This window comes from Colobus angolensis, unplaced genomic scaffold (assembly GCF_000951035.1).
Source record: "Colobus angolensis palliatus isolate OR3802 unplaced genomic scaffold, Cang.pa_1.0 Scaffold86, whole genome shotgun sequence".
Classification (NCBI taxonomy): domain Eukaryota; kingdom Metazoa; phylum Chordata; class Mammalia; order Primates; family Cercopithecidae; genus Colobus; species Colobus angolensis.
This window is the reverse complement of record NW_012122487.1, coordinates 1,555,778-1,575,991: the sequence shown is the minus strand read 5'-3', so window position 1 is coordinate 1,575,991 and position 20,214 is coordinate 1,555,778. Positions and strand designations below refer to the sequence as shown.

Genomic DNA, 20,214 nt, shown 5'->3' with positions numbered 1-20,214 from the left:
TATGTTTATTGCAGCACTATTTACAATAGCGAAAACTTTGAAAAAAAAAAAAAAAACCCTAGAAGAAAATCTAGGCAATACCATTCAGACCTAGGCATGGGAAAAGATTTTATGGCAAAAACATCAAAAGCAATTACAGCCAAAGCAAAAATTGGCATATGGGACCTAATTAAACTAAAGAGCATCTGCACAACAAAAGAAACTGTCATTCGAGTGAACAGACAACCTATGTAATGTGAGAAATTTTTGCAATCTATCAATCTGACAAAGGTCTAATACCCATAATCCACAAGGGACTTAAACTAATTTCAAAGGAAAAAAAAAAGCCAAACAACCCTATCACAAAGTGGGCAAAGGATATGAACAGACACATCTCCCAGAAGTCATTTATATGGCCAAAAAACACATGAACATCCAAAAGCTCAACATCACTAATCATTAGAGAAATACAAATTAAAACCATAATGAGATACCATCTCACCCCAGTCAGAATGGTGATATTAAAAAGTCAAGAAATAACAGATGCTGGCGAAGCTGTGGAGAAATGGGAATGCTTTTACACTGTTGGTGGGAGTGTAAATTCATTCAATCTTTGTGGAAAACAGTGTGGTGATTCCTCAAGGATCTAGAACCAGAAGTACCATTTGACCCAGCAATCTCATTACTGGATATATACCCAAAGGAATATAAGTTATTCTGTTATAAAGATACATGCATGTGTATGTTTATTGCAGCACTGTTCACAATAGCAAATAATAGAATCAACTCAAATGCCCATCAATTATAGATTGGATAAAGAAATGTGGTACATATACACTATGTAGCCATGAAAAGGAATGAGATCATGTCCTTTTCGGGGACATGGGTGGAGCTGGAAGCCATTATGCTCAGCAAACTAACAGGAACAGAACATTAAACATCACATTTTCTCACTCACATATGGGAGCTGAACAATGAGAAGACATGGACATAGGAAGGGGAACAACATTGAAAGGCATGGGGAGTGGGAGCATCAGGATAAATAGCTAATGCATGTGACACTTAATACCTAGGTTATGGGTTGGTAGGTCCAGCAAACCACCATGGCACACGTTTACTTATGTGACAAACCTGCACATTCTGCACATGTATCCGAGAACCTAAAATAAAATTAAATTAAATATAGAAAGGAAAAGTAAGATTACATTGTAGTAACTACTAAATGTCCTAGATCAGTCAGTCAGTGCATTTTACTGAACTTCATGGTTTGTTATTCTCTGTCTCAAGGTAAAAATTTTAAGGCAGTGAGGTCCAGCAATGCTGCTAGATGAAATTAGTCTGCTTTTCTTTACTGGTTTTAGAGTTTAAACAATTCATACATTCATTTTTATTTTAGTATTTTTCTGGTCAAATGCTGCATGGCTGCTTCTGAATTACTTTCTATTTTATCTTCAGGTAAATAACAACATAGGGAAGTACAAATGGAAATATAAAGAGCTCATATCATTATTTTCTATCATTTTCAACACATCCTTTTATTCTTTCTTCAAATTAATGTTTTTATAAATTGTCATTGCATTTGGATATGTTGAAGAAAAGGGAAAACAAATGCAAATCTGAATATGGTAAACATGAAAGAAGGAAAGTGACTCCCCAGGCCAAAAAATTGTAATAGAAGTTTTTCTTTCATTTTTCCCTTTCCACCTACTGTAATATGGTTTCTGCTTGTAAATTCTACCAAGTCAGCTTCACTAAGGTCACCAATTCCATCTGTTTTTCTACTGTGGTAGATGATTTCAACCCATAGAGCAGTTTATTGACAGTCATGATAGTATTAACCAAAATAACATTATCATTATAATTTATCATTATAAATAATTTGATATGTCATAATTTAAAATAAATATTAAATATACTAGTATGATTTTTCAATACATCAAATCCATGAAATCTATCTATAGACATATATATTTCTAAAAATGGAAAGCTATGCAGATAAAAATTAATTCATGTCCTTTTCCAGATCCTACTTTACTTCTCTACTTCATTTCATGATAAGGCAGGATAGGTAGTTAGGGAAGTAACCATGTCATCAGATGTCACAACCTTGGTGACCATACCATCAACACAATAAGCTTCAGCATTAACATTGTAATTGAACTCATTCAAGCAAAGCTGTAGTTCCCCTGTAGAGATCATGCACATTTTGATTTTATCTGTCCTCAGAGTGACCCTTTGCTCATTATAATAGTAAAGAAAAAACCCATGGATGGAATATTTAAGATGCTAATGAGACATACAATGTTACAACAAGCATATGGAGCTACTGCACATGTGCACCCAGAGGACCACCAAGAACATGCTTACTAGTAACGCCTCTTCCTACCTCCTTATGGATAATCATGGAAGATTCCCATAAAAGGAGTCTCCCTAGTACTAGTCTTTACTCTCTCATCTTTATTAGCAGCCTGCCCTGAATCCTCTCTGTCTCAGGGTGTACTGTCTATTCTGCACCTAGCTTTCAAAATATTCTTTTTCTATTTTTTTTTGCAATAAATTACTCCATGCTGCATATCCACTGCTGTGTGTCTCTTGTTTAAATTCTTAAAACTAGGAAGACAAGAATCTAGGTCTCACATCAGCCATCAGCAAGAAGGCAAACTTCTCAAAATTGTTTTCTCTATATATTGCCATTACCTTCTCTTCTCTTATTTACTCTTCTACTTGCTCCTGTATGGTTTCTACTGATTAATTCTATCAGTCAACTGATTGATTCTACCAATCAACTTCCACTAAGACCACCAATGCCCAATGTGCCAGGCAGTTTCAATCTACTCTACATTTTGCATGAATGTATCAATTCTTCTAAGCAGTTTTAGTCCTTTAAATTTACTCTTATCACCATTCTCTCTTTTCCTTCTGGTATTTGGCCATTCCAAATCTGTTTCTATTGTAGCTCTTTCCTCCCTTTAAAGTTGAAGGTTTCAGGAGGAAATTTTCAGTCTCTTTGTCATTCTGTAAACTCTTCTCACATGACCACTGCTGTTCCTGGAGTTTCAGGTCATGGCGTTGCTTGAAAATTGCAGACTGAAATATCATATTGCCAGTGCACGTTTGCACTTATGTGTCTACCAGTCAACTGTAGAAGACATCTGCTGCTTTTGTTTTTGTTTTCTCATATGCCTTACTTCAGCTTCTGCTGAAAAAAAACATACCGTTTTTCGGTCTTCTTATATCATTTATCTAACAGATTTAATTAAAATTGTTGTTTTTAGGTTTTTTTCCCTACACAAAGAAAGATAAAAGACAGCAAGAAGTGTAAGTGTATCTTCATCTCTATAACCTGAAGTCAACATACAAGCTGGCTTATAGAATGTAAATTTGTACTGTACTTATACCTTGAGTATAATAACAATGAGTCAATGAATTGAACCATACATTTTTAAATCATGTTGGAGAATCAGCTTGGTGTTTCTCCTTAGAGAATAAACAAATCCAAGAAGTTTTCTATAGTAAATATTTAATAAACTAAACAAAATAATACATTGACTAAATATGAAAATGGTAACTAGCCCAAAATAATACATTGACTAAATATGAAAATGGTAACTAGCCCAAAATAATACATTGACTAAACATTAAAATGTATTTTATGTTTTCAACAATATAAAGTTATACATTTTATGTCTTTATATGGGCAAAAAAATAAATATTATAAATAGTCAAATAAATATTCATTTAATAAATAGATAAATAGATTCATCAGCTTAGTCATCTATAAGGGACTAGTTCCTGTGCAACCGAACACGATGTTGCTTAACTTACACACTTGAAAATATTTGACACATTTGATTGAACTCATGGTATAGTTATAGCAGAAACAAGAGTCTTTAAAATGGCAGATCTTGAAAGTGTGAGCTGGTGTAGTCATCAATGGGAGTCATTTCAGTTTTGGATCAGGTCTTATTCCTTCCTCCTTAATTTTTCTTGCAAGTTTCTTGATGAAGAAAAGGATCTCATGATTTCTGCTCTGACAACCTCCCATGCACAAGGGCTATACTTCTTCTCTGTCAGGTAGAGAGTGATTCTTTGGAAGTATTTTCTCACAGCCAGGATGGAGTCCTCATTCATCAGGGGAGTCTCTCTCACCCACGCCTCCTGCATCACACAGGCTTCCAGGTCATTCAGCTGCTGGTAAAGTTCAGTGTAGAGTTTGTCTAGAAGCCTTTCATCCCAAGCAGCAGATGAGTCCTTTGTGCTGAAGAGGTTATAGGTCTGCTGGATCACCTCATGGAGGACAGAGATAGCTTGAGCCTTCTGGAACTGGTCGCCATCAAACTCCTCCTGGGGAAATCTGAAGTCGTGTCTGTCCTTCAGACAGGAGAAAAGAGAGATTCTCCTCATTTGCGCCAGGAGCATCATGGTCCTCCTGTTATCCAGGCTGTGGGTCTGAGGCAGATCACAGCCCAGAGAGCAGCTTGACTTGCAGCTGAGCACCACCAGGGCCATCAGTAAAGCAAAAGGCAAGACCATTGTAGATGTTGCAGATGCTGTTGGACTTGTTGAGATGGGTGACTCTAAACCTTCAGCTCTAGGTTCTCTGAAGAACTTGCTTTATGTGTAGGTCTTAAATAGGGAACATACCAGTTTCCATTTTCAGAATTTACTTTCTACTTCTGATTTTGCTTTCCTTTATGTACTCTCTAAATGGGTATAGAGTAGTTTTTCAACCAGTTTTGTGTGTGTGTGTGTGTGTGTGTGGTCATTATTGACACTCCCTTCTCTTGCCTGTCTCCAGAGTGTTTTAAGAATTTTTTTCTTAATTGAAATTAAAATTTTATTACATTTTATTAAATTTTAAATGTTATGAAATTTTAATAACAAATATACTGTATATATCCTTATGTACTGTATGTATATCTACTTTGTACAGTAAAAGAAAAAGGATAAAGTTTACTCTTATTATTTCTTGATCCGTTAGGAATGGCAAAATAATTTAACTAAAAGTTAAATTTTAAAAAATTTGACATTTAACTTAACTCTGAGCAGCAACTTTTAATTCGCTCTATTTACTTGTATAAATTGTCTCAAACAAATTTGCAAATTAAGAATGTATTCGTAATATACATAATAATACCAACATGATGACATAGGTTCATAAATTTCTTAAAGGTAAAAAATGAAACTATTTTCTTAAGTTTTATTTTTTAGTATACCTAACTTTTAATTTTGCTTTAAAAAATAAACTAATTTTTAATTTCACTAGCTGCTGCGTATTCATCCAGAGATTGTCAGCATTTTATTCTTTTCAGCATTTGACATTAACTGTTGATGTGTTGAAAATATTTAGTAGAATTAAATAATAACATATACATGATTTGTATTTAATTCTCAAAGTCTACCTAATACTCAGAATCCCTAAAGCTCAAACATAAGCAACGTCTGGAAGAAAGGCAATCACAGCAAATGATGGAAAGAAAGTCCTCCAGTAAGCCATCTATTCACCATAGATTTATAACACTGATTGTGCATGTATTTTGTCTGTTTCTACTGAATTCAATGTCAGTATGTCTTGTGTGATACACAAGAAAATTCAATAAGGAAAATGAACACTAGAGAATAAGATTATGTAAGAATTGAGCTTTGGAGGACCACAAACTATTGTAATATCTAAGAGTTGTTCACACTCCAAAGAATTAATTTCTACAACTTTGGGGGCAATGCCATCTCTAGTGGAAATACACAACTTTGAATATATCATCAATTTCATTTTTTTTTTGTATTTTTGCATTAAAGTTTAAATTCCTCAACATATGTTTATAGTTTCTAAACCAAGTCAATTCTATTAAACAAAAAGAAACCATCTTTGTCCTAAATTTATAACTGGATAAATATTATCATGTTAAGCATTAACTTACAACTCCAATCCTAAGTGCTGGGATATTTTTTTGTTCATAGCAAGTTAAGTTGCCTCATTCCTCTAGATTCCCTCTCTTAAAACGGTAAGTATGGGATCATCTTTGGCAAATCATCTCTTTAGTAACTGGACTGTGTCCTATTAACTGCCTTATCCTCAGTATCAGGCCTAGTGTACTTATTCAAGAAATAATTTTTGCTGAAGCAATTTATCAGACTTTCTCTTTATACTAAAAGGCATTGATGGGTGGCCAAGCTATTTTGTTTCATCATGGCTGTATTTGTTAGGATTATAATAGACAATGGCTAATATTTCCACTCTACTCTTACTAAGTGTCAATAATGATTTTAGAATGTATTGCCAGACCCACTGGATATCTAATTCCTTTAAGGTATATACGGCACTGGGAATTCAAATGCAAGAGGAATATAATTTTCAGCCTTTGCATAGCACTATATTAAACTATATTATGACCTCATCTCTAAATTACCCTCTACATTTTATAATAGAAATTAACCAGCCAGGTGTTATAATATCGAGCCAAATGTCCAAACTCAAACTCTCCCTGATTCGCACAGCTTAGAGCAATCAGACAACAAATCACACTACATTTTGTGGGTAGTACCCCTGTAATCCCCAAGTCATCAATCTTCTACCTTTCCTGCCGTTGTTAAGTAAGGCCGACTTCCCAGAATGTGTGTGTGAACTATAAATTGTTGGGACTTCATTGTTCCATCACCCAGAAATCTAGGCTTGAAATCATTTGATGATATTTAGATGACAACAGTATAAAATCAACGTGTCTATATGAGGATAGAGATCAGATAGGATCAGTTTTCTAAATAAACCAAATGCATTGTAGTATTTATTATTTTTAACAATTTACTTAAACTATTTATGTCGTTAATTAACTTTAACTCTTTTTATCATTAAAATGCTCAGAATTCTGAAATGGGTACAGGAGTTTCCATAGTAAATGAACTTTCTTTCCAAAAATGGATTTTGCAAAAATTAATAACTTTTATAAGATAATCCAGTCAACACATTTGCATTGGATTTTAGAGTTTAACCTAATCATCATAGCTTTTGAATGCAGGATAATCCTGCTTAAGCTATTATTCTTAGTCTATCCAATACTGGAAAAGGAACCTCTTTTTTTTTCTGGATTCTTGCTATGTCTCCCAGGCGGGAGTGCAGTGGCAAGATCTCAGCTCACAGCAATGTCTGCCTCCTGAGTTCAAGCAATTCTCATGACTCAGCCTCTCAAGTAGCTAATACAGGTACGTGCCACCACACCTGGCTAATTTTGGTAGAGACAGGGTTTTGCCATGTTGGCCAGGCTGTTCTCGAACTCCTTAACTCAAGTGAGGTGCCTGCCTTGGCCTCCCAAAGTGCTGGGATTACAGGCTTGAGCCACCATGCCCTGCTGGAATATTTTTGTTTGTTTCCCTGGATTGTGTTTGGGACTTATGTATATTCCCTTTTGGTGTGATATTTTGCTATGCAAATTTGTTTTGCTACCCCTGGATGTGTTTTATTTTCATCTTCATTTTATGTCAATAAAAGTATGTAAATACGACAAAAAGAACTGAAATGTACAATGTTTCTATATAGTCCTTACAACACCAGGTGTCTTTCTTTCTCATTTCACTTTCCTAGAAAGTAAAAGTGGTCTGATTTCACATCCCAATGCACAGAGACAAAAATAAAACATATGTATGTCTAAATGAGAAAAATTTAAGAAGGAACACAATAGAAATTAGAAAATAATAAATGAAACTAAAAAACAAAATATGCCAAAACTTATGCAATGAAGTGAAAGCAGTGCTAAGTGAGAAATTTACAGCCATAAAAACTTATAAAGAAGAAGAGAGTTCAAATCAACAACTGAAATAGTTTGGCTCTGTGTCCCCAACCAAATCTCATCTTGTAGCTCCCATAGTTCCCACATGTTGTGAGAGGGACCTGGTGGGAGATAATCAAATTATGGGGGCTGGTCTTGCCCATTTTGTTCTCATGATAGTGAATGGGTCTCCCAAGATCTGATAGTTTTAAATGAGTCTCACAAGATCTGATCTGATAGATGAATGGGTCTCACAAGGTCTGATAGTTTTAAATGGGTGTCACAAGATGTGATCTGATAGTGAACGGGTCTCATAGGATCTGATAATTTTAAAAATGGGAGTTTTCTGCACAATCTCTCTCTTTGCCTGCTGCCATCCATGGAAGATGTGACTTGCTCCTCCTTGCCTTCCACCATGATTGTGAGGCTTCCCCAGTCATTTGGAACTGTAAGTCCAATAAGCCTCTTTCTTTTGTAAATTTCCTAGTCTTCGGTATGTCTTTATCAGCAGCATGAAAACAGACTAATACAACAAACTTATTTTACACCTTAAGTAACTAAAAAAACAAGTGCAAATAAATAAATAAACCCCTAATCTAGCAGAAGGAAGGGAATAACAAAGCTGGAGCAAAGATAAATAAAACAGAGAATAGAAGAGCAATTATAAAAAAAAATCACTAAAACTGAGGGTTAATTTTTTGAAAAGTTCAGCAAAATCAACAAACCCTTATACTAGATTACTTTTTTAAAAAGAGAATACTCATATAACAAAATCAGGAATATAAGAGGGGACATTACAGCTGACACCACAGAAATAAAAGATCATAAAACTATAAACAATTATACTTCAGCAAATTGTATAACCTAGAAAAAATGGTTGAATTCCTAGAAATGTACAACTTACGAAGACTGAATCATAAAGAAATAAAAATTTGCAGTAGACCTGTAAGGAGATTGAATAAATAATTAAAAACCCCTGAAAAAAGACAAGCCCTGGGCCAGATGGCTTCACTAGAGAATTCTACCAAAAATTCAAAAAATTAACAGGATCTTTCTCAAACTATTCCATAAGATTGAAGAGAAGGGAACACTTCCAAACTAATTTGATGAATCTTGCATTAACCTGACATAAAATTCAGTGAAGGACATGATATTAAAACTACTACAAACCAATATCTCTGATGAATATTGATGCAAAAACCCTCAGCATAATGCTTGCAAACCAAATTTAACAGCACATTAAAACGATTATAGAACATGGCTACATGCGATTTATTCCTGGAATGTAAGAATGGTTCAACACATAGAAATAAATCAATGTAGTAAACTACATGAACAGAATGAAGGGAGGAAAAACCATGATCACTTCAGTTGATGCTGAAAAACCATTTGATAACATTCAATATCCTTTCATGATTAAAAAAGAGGCTCGACAAACTAGGACTAGAAGGAAATTACCTCAACATAGTATGGCCTATTATATGAAAATTCCACAGTAAATATCATACTCAACTGTGAAAAACTACACGTTTTTCTTCTAAGTTCAGGGAAAAGGCAAGAATGTGCTCTTACAACTAGTATTTCAAATCCTAGCCAGAGTATTTAGGCAACAAAAAGAAATAACAAGCATCCAAATTGTAAAGGAAAAACTGAAATGATCTCTGTTGGCAGATGACATATTCTTATATGTAGAAAAACCTAAAGATTACACACACACACACACACACACACACATACAGAGAGAGAGAGAGAGAACTTATAAATGAATTGAGCAAAGTTGCAGTATACAACAATCAATAAAAATCAGTGGCATTTCTATATACTAACAGTGGATAATCTTAATAGGAAATTAAGAAAATGCTCTCATTTACAATAGCATCAAAAAACATAAAATATTTAGGAATAAACTTAACCCAGGATGTGAAAGACATGTACACTGGAAACTACCAAATGCTACTGAAAAAATTAAAGATGACTAAAATGAATGGAAAGACATTTACTTGTATCCATCATGGGTTGGAAGACTTAATATTGTTAAAATCTTCATACTCTCCAAAGTGATATACAGATTCAATGCAATCTCTATCAAAATCACAGAGGCATTTTTAACAGACATAGAAAAAATATATCCTAAACGTCATGGTCTCTGGATTGCCAAAACAATCTTAAGAAAGAAAAACAAAGCAAGAGGCCGCATGTTTCCTAATTTTGAAACATATTATGACACTACAATAATTAAGGCAGCATGGCACTTGAATGAAAACAGACATATAGACTAATGGAATGGAATGGGAGCCCAGAAGTAAACTCTAACCTGCGTGGTCAAATCTCTAACCTGCGTGGTCAAATAATCTTTGACAAGTGTGCCAAGACTACACAATGGAAAAAAATCCCTTTGACAAATGGTTTGGGAAAACTGAATATCCACATGCAAAAGAATGAAGTTGGATCTCTTACATTACACTGTAAGCAAAAATGAACTCAAAATGGATAATGATCCAAATATAAGGTATAAAACTGTAAAATCAATTGAAGAAACTTACATGGCAAGTTTCATGACAATGGATTTGGCAATGAATTCTTGGCTATGACACCAGAAGCACAGGTGAATAAAGTAAAGGTAGATTAACTAGACCACATTAAAATGTAAAATTTCTATGCATCAAAGAACATAATTAACAGATTTAAAAGGCAACCTATGGAATGCAGGAAAATATTTGCAAATAGTAGATGTGATAAAGGGTTAATATCCAAACCATATAAGTAACTCCTTCAACTCAACAATTAATAAAAAGTTTAATTTAAAGAATGGGCAAATAACTTGAATAGGCATTTCTCCAAAAAATACATGTAAAGAGCCAACATGCACATTACTATGATCTGAATGTTTGTGGCCCTCCAAAATTCATACATTACAATCTTAACTCCTAAGGTGATGGTATTAAGAGATGGGAACTTTTGGGATATGATTAAGTCATCATGGTGGATCCCTCTGTGGCTGAATGGGATTAGTGCTTTTATAAAAGAGAACCCAGAAAGCTAGCTTCCCTTCCACCATATGATAACATAAGCAGGTGCTATCTATTGAAACAGGAAAGGGGCCCTCGCCAGACATAAAATTTGCTGGTACACTGATCTTGGACTTCCCAGCTTCCTTCCCAGAATGTGAGAAATAAATTTCTGTTGTGTATAAGCCATCCAGTTTTTGGCATTTTGTCATAGCATCTCCAATGGACTAAGACACAGGTGAAAAGGTTCGCAACATAACCAACCATTAGGGAAATGCAAATTAAAACAACAAGAAGATATCACTCACACCTATCAGGATGTTTACTATAAAAAAAAAATCTTGGCAAGGATGAGGAAAAATGGAAACCCTTGTGCAGTGTTGGTGGGATTATAAAGCAGTGCAGCCCAGCACTATGGGAGGCAGTATTATGGTTCCTCAGAAAGTCAAAAATAGAAGTACCATATAATTCAGCAATTACACTTCTGGGTATATATAAAAAAGAATTGGAAGCAGGATTTTGAAGATATATTTGTACACTATGTTTATAGCAGCATTACTCACAGTAGCCAAAAGGCAAAAGCAACCCAAGTGTTCATTGATGGATGAATGAATGGTTAAACAAAATATGGTATATGCATATAATGGAATATTATTCAGCCTTATGTATATTCCATTATGCTTACAGTGGATTAGTATTCAGCCTTATATAATGGAATATTGTTCTGCCTTGTTATATTATTCAGCAAAATGTGGCATATCCATGCAATGAAGTATTCAGCTTCATTCTAACACATGCTACAGCATGAACGGACCTTAGGACTTTACGCCAAATGAAATAAGCCAGTCACAAAAAGACAAATACAGTCTTCCCTCAGTATCTGCAAGGAGATTGGTTGCAGGACCTCCTTCAGACACCAAAATCCACGATGCTCAATTTCACTATATAAATTGGCATAGTATTCACATATAACCTATGAATATCCTCCTGTATACTTTAAATAATCTCTGGATTATTAATAATATCTAATACAATAAAATGCTATGCAAATAGATGTTATACAGTATTTTTATTTGTGTTGTTTTTCTTGTATTATTATTTTTATGGTTTATGTATTCAATATTTTTGACCTGAGGTTGGTCGAATGTATGGATGCAGATCCATGGATATGGAGGGCCTACTGTACTGTATGATTCCACATATGTGAGATATCTAGAATAGAACAATTCATATAAACAAAAGGTAGGATGGTGGTTGCCAGGGGCTCACAGAAGGGAGAAAAAAATGGGGAGTTATTGTTTAATGGGTACAGAGTTTCAGTTTTGCAAGATAGAAAAGTCCCAGAAGTTAGTTGCACAACAAAATGAACATACTACTGAACTGTATGCTTAAAAACAGTTAAAATGGTAAATTTTACATTAAGTATATTTTACCATAATTTAAAAAGTATGTACAAAGGGAAACATCCCTTTGGAAAAAGAGTGAGATTCAGGGATGAAGAAAAGATGAAGCAAAATAGTAGAAGGGATGTAGATTGGAGGTAGCAAGCAATTCTGTGCTTGTAAAAAGTAATCATTTCTGGCTCAGGAGGTGTTTTCAGCTTTATTGAATCCAGCCTTCACAGAGAGTCGAAGGAGACACACAAACCACTTACAAATGTTTATACACAAGAATGGCCAATTTGTGACAGTACAATGTTTTTTTCTGGATAATGGTATGTTAACTGCACAAAATTCTCCCCTAGTAAATAAATATTCTCAAAATATGAATAATTTTTTCATCATATTTGTAATAAAAGTCAGGAACAGATTATTTCAAAGAATATGTCTCCCCACTTAATAGAGTTAGATAATTAGGATAACGTTAATGAGAAGGATAAAATAGCTGAATTGCAGACGGTGTTTATTATCAGTCAGCCATTGTTCTTAGCAGTTACAAGTCAATCCTCACTTTATCCAGTAAGGAATATGCTCATTTTTCACATTTATTGAACACCTACTATGAGCCCAGCTTCATTATGTCACTGGAAATATCAGTGACTGAAGCAGATAGTGAGAGGTTCTATTATTATCCCCGTTTACAGAAGAAAAAAATGGAAACACAGAAAGCTATTGAATTGTGGAACCACTGTTGGATCCCAGAAAGTCTGACCCTGAGTCCAGAACTTTTACATGCTTTCTGGGAATGTTTCTGACCATAAGAACCTAAATTCTAGACTGATCAACATTTTCCCAGTAAAGTCCTGTTCAAGTAATGACAGGGTCTTTATCTTCACTCCCATTTTTCCTTCTGGTGTGAGAAAATCACTTTTCTTTACTTCTCTTTGTAGCATTTAACGCAATTGAAATAATATAAATATTATTCCTGTTTTTATGTCTCTTTCCCTCTTAGACTGAGAGAAACTGTATTTGCCTTATTCACCTGTATTTCTTTAAGGAAATGTCACAGTTTGCCATTTATTCAGTTCACACATATAATAGGAATGGAATGAATGAGTTAATACATTTTTTTCGTATTTTCTTCAATTTGGTTTACAAAAATAGAATGTAGATTTTATTTTTAGAATAGAAACATTTACAGAGTTTTCTTTGATAATAATTTAATAAAACAAAATACAAAGTTAATGACATGAAAAAGTGAATGTTTGTAAATTTTAATACAATGTAAAGATGAACATGTAAAATATAAAAATATCATAAAAATAAGGCATGTAAAACAGAAGGAAGATATGTAAATAGCGTCAGGGTAGTCATCTCTGAGGTATGGATGCCCCAGGAGCTGAATATTTTTGACATACACTTGCTTTATGCTATTACTAAAGTATTTGCTAAAACTAATTCAGTTAATTCTGACTAAAGCAGAAATGAGCTGTTTTAATATCCAAAGTCACACGTACAAGTGTGATATGGCAGATCAGTCAATGAGAATCATTTCAAGATGAGCTCAGGTCTTTAATCTTACTTCTCTATTTTTCTAGCAAATTTGTTGAGGTGGAGAAGGATCTCATGATTTCCACTTTGGCAACTTCCTAGGCACAGTTACCATATTTCTTCTATTTCAGGTAGACACAGATTCACTGGAAGTACCTTCCTCAAGCCCAGTGTAGGGATCCCAAACACCCCAGCAAATTCTTCCTCTACCATCACCTTTACCAAGCAGGTCTCCAGGTGCTCCAGCTGCTGATGAAGTCCAATGTGGAGCTGGTCCAGGAGGGTCATGTTCCAGGCAGCAGAGGAGTGCTCTGTGGGGAGGAGGTTGAAGATCTGCTGCAGCATCTCATGAAGGACAGACACGGTCTAGACCTTCTGCAACTGGCTGCCATCCACCATCTCCTGGGGGAATCTCAATACTCTTCTGTCCTTGAGACATAAGAAAGGGGAGATTCTCCTCATGTGGCCCAGAATCTCCAAGGTCTTCCTGAGTAACAGGCCATGGTTTGGAGGTAGGTCACAGCCTGGAGATCCAACAGGGCCACAGCTGCGCACCACCAGGGCCACCAGTAAAGGGAGGAGGAGGACGATTGGGAAATGAGAGTGCTGCTGACTTGGCTGAGCTGGGGTCTGAGTGAACCTTGGACCATAGGTTCTCTGAAGACCATCTTTCTATGCATGGCTTTCATGGGGCATAAATAGTTTTCATTTCTCTCAGCATTTCTCTAAATTTTTACTTCCACTTATGTTTTCATTTGTCTATTTTCCATATAACCTAAAATAATATCACTCTACTCTCTTGATTTTTGCATTGGAAGTTTAATATTCCCAGTAAACTTTAGAAATACCAATCCAAATGGATATTTATTAATCAGATGGGAAACATCTGCACTAAAGTTAGAAGATGTATTTTTAGTCCTGATCCTAGCCTCCAGTTTTACTCTCCATACTTTGCATAGGAAGTCAGGATACCTAGGTCCTATGGGTTTCTGTATTCAGTTAGAGATTTACCTATCCTTGGTTAGTTTAGCAAATATTAATGCACCAATTTTAATTTCTTAGTTTTGATCATTGTTTCATGGCTCTGTAAGTTGTTAACATTAGGAGAAGCTGAATGAAGGGAAGAGAACTCGCTGTACTATCTTTGCACCTCTCTTTAGGTCAAGAATTGTTTTGAAATACAAGTTAAAAATGAATAGGCTTCCAAAATTCTTAACATTACTTATTAAAATTTTAAAAATGTATATTTCATTGATTAAAATCTTTCATTAAATGGTATTGTTTTCAAAAGACATAAAATTTAATCTCCCTTGTAACTGTTTAGCAGACAGTTCTGTCTCTTACCCCTTAAGTTTCTGACAAAGACTCTGTCCTTCACCAAACTTTAGTCAGGCTCCTACAAACTCTCTTGCTGACTAGGTCGTGCCTTTGGGTCCATTCTTAGGTTTGCCAAGTCCAGTTGTAGCAGGAATCTTACTAAGTCAGTTTTATGAGAATCCTTCCACGCTTGATAGCTGATTTACCCTTGATATCTGATCAAATTGTTCATCCCACACACTCAATATATAATTACCCTGGCTTGCCTTTAGAAAGAATTATGTTCAGTTTAGCAGGGATCCCCCTGCTTTTGATGTCTCCTTTTAGTGACTTTCTATCTGACCCCCTCATTCTGCTTGTTGGGTATAAACCCCAGGCTGTCTTTGCTGATTTTTGAGCTGAGCACCAGTTGTTCTCTCTCTCCTATTGATATGGTTTGGGTTGGCATCCCCATCCAAATCTCACATGGAATTGTAATCCCTGGTGTTGGAGGCGGGGCCTGGTGGGAGATGATTGGATCGTGGGGTGGTTTCTCATGGTTTAACACCACCCCCTAGTAGTGTCATGGTAAGAGTGAATTATTGCAAGATCTGGTTGTTTAAAATTATGCAGCACCTCCCCTGCTTCTCTCCTCCTGCTCCGGTCATGCAGGACATACCTGCTTCCACTTAGCTTTCTGCCATGATTGTAAGTGTCCTGAGGCCTCCCCAGCCATGCTCCCTATATGGTCTGCAGAATCGTGAGCCAGTTAAACCGCTTTTCTTTCTAAATTACCCAATCTCGGGTTTTTCTGTATAGTAATGCAAGAACTAATACACCTATCGTGATAGTTTCAACACCTGTTGCAATACTTCTAAATAAGTCTTCCTTACTGTTATACCAAGTGTCAGCATAATTTTTCTTCACCAGTTCCTTAAATTAAGGCAGTACAATCAACACTGCAGCACACTCTGGTGACCTACAACATAAAAGGCATCAACCAGCTGGCAAGTCAGGTGACTCAGGGTCTTTTGTCATCTCAGTCCTCATCCTCTAATGCCACGGACTCTCCTCATTTCTCCAGAAGTGTTTCCATTTCCACACCTTTAATAACCCCTTTAGTTAACCTTTCCAGGTGTGCTTTCCCTGAGCTCTGAGCCTTAGTTCATTGGTTTAGTTCTGATTTAGTTCATGTCTCTAGCCTGATAATGACTTGTTCTTTCTTAAATTTCTGCTATACAGGTGGAAATTGAAAGTATTGTGGATATTTGATTAAAAGAATGGTACTATGTAGAATTTTAAATTGACAGAAATATACAGGATTGATGAATATATTCACCCTTGTGAACAACATGTTTTACAAGTATGTTCGTGCTTATGATGGCATATCCTCAAGAAGACAAAACTAGCATATAATGTGTAAGTAAAGTGGGGCCTAATTTAATTGTAATGTAACATGCTGGCATGGACAAATGGGGCATTTCAGTGAAGGAGACAAGTGGAAACTGAAGAGAAAGATCTTGCCATTAGGTATGCAGGACTCTACTAGGAAAACATTAATTGGTCTGGAAATCAGCTCCGGTTCTTATGTCCAGAAATATTCCCAGAGAGCATGTAAGAGGTAAGAGGTAAGACTTCAGAGCTGAATTTTCTCCATCCAAACTGTAGCTGCACAACTTAATAGCTTAGCTTCACACCGTAATAGCTCCCTGGGATTTCTTTTTTTTTTTTCTTTTGTAAACGGGGACAATAGTAAAATCTATCACTGTGTGCTTTGGTCAGTGATATCTCCAGTAAATAAATGGGGCTAGGTACATGGTAGGCATTCAGTAAATGTGAAAAATGAGGGTATTCTTTTTTGGTTAAGTGAGCATTCATTATGCAAGTTCTAAAAACAGTGTCTGACTGAAAATAAATAAAGACTTTCCACAATTTAGATATTTCTTTTTTTTTTTTTTTTGAGACAGTTTCACGCTTGTTGCCTGGACTGGGGTGCAAGTGGAGTGCAATGGCGCAGCTGACTGCAACCCCCACCTCCCGGGTTTAAGCAATTCTCCTGCGTCAGCTGGGATTACAGGCATGTGCCACCACACCAGGCTAATTTTGTATTTTTAGTAGAGATGGTGTTTCAAAATGTTGGTCAGGCTAGTCTTGAACTCCTGACCTCAGGTGATCTGCCCATCTCGGCCTCCCAAAGTGCTGGGATTACAGGCGTAAACCACCGCGCCCGGCCTGATATTTCATTTCTCTTATTAACATTATCTTTATTATATAACTCTATTAAGTTAGGGAAGTGTCCTTTGAAAGTATTAATTCTCTTGTTTCTTACTAGAAAGATAAGAAGAAAACAAACAGACCTTCTAAGTTTACTTATCCAATAGTGGAGAGTTTAGTGCAGTGAACACTGACCCATTTTCCAGAGAGAATATTGTACTCTCAAAAATTTGTCTTCCTTGTGTATAAACTCTTGCAGTTGGTATATTTGCAAGAAGGGGTTCAGTAAATCTGAAAGCACCTTGTGGACCAGGAATACTTTTCTTCTAGCCCATACTTATTTGCTACCTTTGACCTACATCCCTTCTACCATTTTGCTTCTGTTCTTTCCCACCCCTTAACCTGCACCATGTTGGTCAGGCTGGTCTCGACCTCAGGTGATCCGTCTGCTTTGGCCTGTCAAAGTGCTGGGATTACAGGTGTGAGCCACCACGCCCAGCCACTTGTGTTGTCTTTTTGTCCCCATTCGTTAGGATGCAGAAAGTGACAACTTTTGCTTTCTATGAAAATGAAATGAGAAAGAAAGATATCTGGTGTCTGGCATGCTATGGCAAACAATTGTCAACTTATTTATGTTACTACATTTACATCCTATTACGTGCATTTAGGACAAAGATGGTTTCCTTCGGTTTACTAGGAATCAACAAAGAACCTCTGAAGGTACTTTGGAAATGTGAACTTTCATGCCAAAAAATTTTTGTAATCAAATTGAGGATGTTTTTTCAATTGTGTATTCTCATTGCATATGATACTACTCCCAAGGGTGTAGAAGTTAGTTCTTGGGAGTGGGAACAAATCTTACATAATTAAATGGTTTGTGGGTCTTCAAAGCTCAACCCTATTTAACCAAATCTTATTCCTTAGTTTTTTTTTCTCTCTCCATTGGGTTTACTGACCTTGAGTTCATGGAAGATACATAAAAGTTATAAAAGTTCAGCATTACAAACCTGTGGCAAATGGATAGCTGTGATTAGAGTACTTCCCAAGATTTATTAGAACTAAAAGTCAGATCATGAGAAGTGTTCTCTGCATACATATGGTTTGTCACTGGCCATCATATAGATATTGCTTATGTTTGATCTTTAGTATTTCTGTCTGTGTTGTGGGCTTTGAAATGAAATATAAATAATTTATATTTTAATAAGTCTACTGAAGTTGTTCAGCATATCAATATTTAGGTCAAGCATTGAAGAAAAAACTCTTGACAATATCTAGGTAAGTATCTAGCAGCTAGTGAAGTTAAAAATTTTCTCACATGCAGCAAAATTTAAAGTTAAGTATAATAAAAATAAACGATGAAAATATTTTAAAATGTTAAGTCTTTATCAGTTTCAAATAATTTGTAAACATTCACTACTTAGATATATAATGTTTATAAACATTAGATAATGTTTATAATTTGTTAATTTGCTTATGTAATTTAATACATTACACTTTCTATCAGTAAATAACTTATATTGAAGCCCATAAGCATATTTAGTTATAAAGTTCAGTTAAATTTGAATAGAGTTTAAATTTAACTTTTAGCTTAAAATTTTCATTTGGTTATTTTTAAACCTGCATTGAATAAAAAGATTAAACTTTGTACTTTTTGAGCATAGAGATATACATATAGTACACGAATAGATACATATTATATCTGTGTTATTAAATTTTCACGGTGGGTTCAATTAGGAAAAAATATCTAAAAAGTCTCTGGGAAAAAGATGGGGGAGGCAATAATGAAAAACAAAACGGTTGAGAAACACTGCTCTCAACTCATGTAAAGAGTGCATGAAGGAAAGCAAAAACAGAAATGGAAAGTGGCCCAGGAGCATTAAGAAAGTGGAAATCAGTGTGTTCCCTATTTAAGTCATCGGCACGAAGCAAGGCCTTCAGAGAACCTAGAGCCCAAGGTTCAGAGTCACCCATCTCAGCAAGCCCAGAAGCATCTGCAATATCTACGATGGCATTGTCCTTTGCTTTACTGATGGCCCTGGTGGTGCTCAGCTGCAAGTCAAGCTGCTCTCTGGGCTGTGATCTGCCTGAGACCCACAGCCTGGATAACAGGAGGACCATGATGCTCCTGAAACAAATGAGCAGAATCTCTCCTTCCTCCTGTCTGAGGGACAGACATGACTTTGGATTTCCCCAGCAGGAGTTTGATGGCAACCAGTTCCAGAAGGCTCCAGCCATCTCTATCCTCCATGAGCTGATCCAGCAGACCTTCAACCTCTTTACCACAAAAGACTCATCTGCTGCTTGGGATGAGGACCTCCTAGACAAATTCTGCACTGAACTCTACCAGCAGCTGAATGACTTGGAAGCCTGTGTGATGCCGCAGGAGAGGGTGGGAGAAACTCCCCTGATGAATGCGGACTCCACCTTGGCTGTGAAGAAATACTTTCGAAGAATCACTCTCTATCTGACAGAGAAGAAATACAGCCCTTGTGCCTGGGAGGTTGTCAGAGTAGAAATCATGAGATCCTTCTCTTTATCAACAAACTTGCAAGAAGGATTAAGGAGGAAGGAGTAACACCTGGTCCAACATGAAAACAATTTTTATTGACTCATACACCAGCTCACACTTTCATGAATTCTGCCATTTCAAAGACTCTCACTTCTGCTATAACTATGATCATACTGATAAATTGATTTATCTATTTAAATATTTATGTAACTATTTATAAGATTTAAATTATTTTTGTTAATATAATGTCATGTGTATCTTTACACTGTGGTTAGTGTAATAAAACATTTTCCTTGTATCTACTCAATTCATAATTTTATGTTGTTCATTAAACTTTTACGATAGGAACTTCTTGTATGTGTTCATTCTTTAACATGAAATTCCTATCCTGACTCTGCAACCTGATTAGAGAATAAAGGGTATAATTTATTTACTCATCATTATTATATGAGAGATGTAAGTAAAAATGACCTTTCTCTATACCAGGTTGTATGTTGTATTCAAGATCTAAAGGTGAT

General features: G+C 35.7%; 2 protein-coding genes and 1 pseudogene across 2 annotated transcripts; 1 reads left to right on the top strand and 2 right to left on the bottom strand.

Annotated features, from left to right (window-relative positions):
• Positions 1-3,942: 3,942 nt before the first annotated feature.
• LOC105503442 (interferon alpha-6) lies at positions 3,943-4,512 on the bottom strand. The gene has a single exon (XM_011930339.1). The coding sequence runs from the start codon at positions 4,510-4,512 to the stop codon at positions 3,943-3,945; it is 570 nt and encodes a 189-aa protein (XP_011785729.1).
• Positions 4,513-13,679: 9,167 nt separating this feature from the next.
• LOC105503501 lies at positions 13,680-17,598 on the bottom strand (annotated as a pseudogene).
• A 1,594-nt stretch (positions 17,599-19,192) lies between these two features.
• Positions 19,193-19,762, top strand: LOC105503441 (interferon alpha-1/13-like). Its single transcript, XM_011930338.1, has one exon. The coding sequence runs from the start codon at positions 19,193-19,195 to the stop codon at positions 19,760-19,762; it is 570 nt and encodes a 189-aa protein (XP_011785728.1).
• Positions 19,763-20,214: the final 452 nt, after the last annotated feature.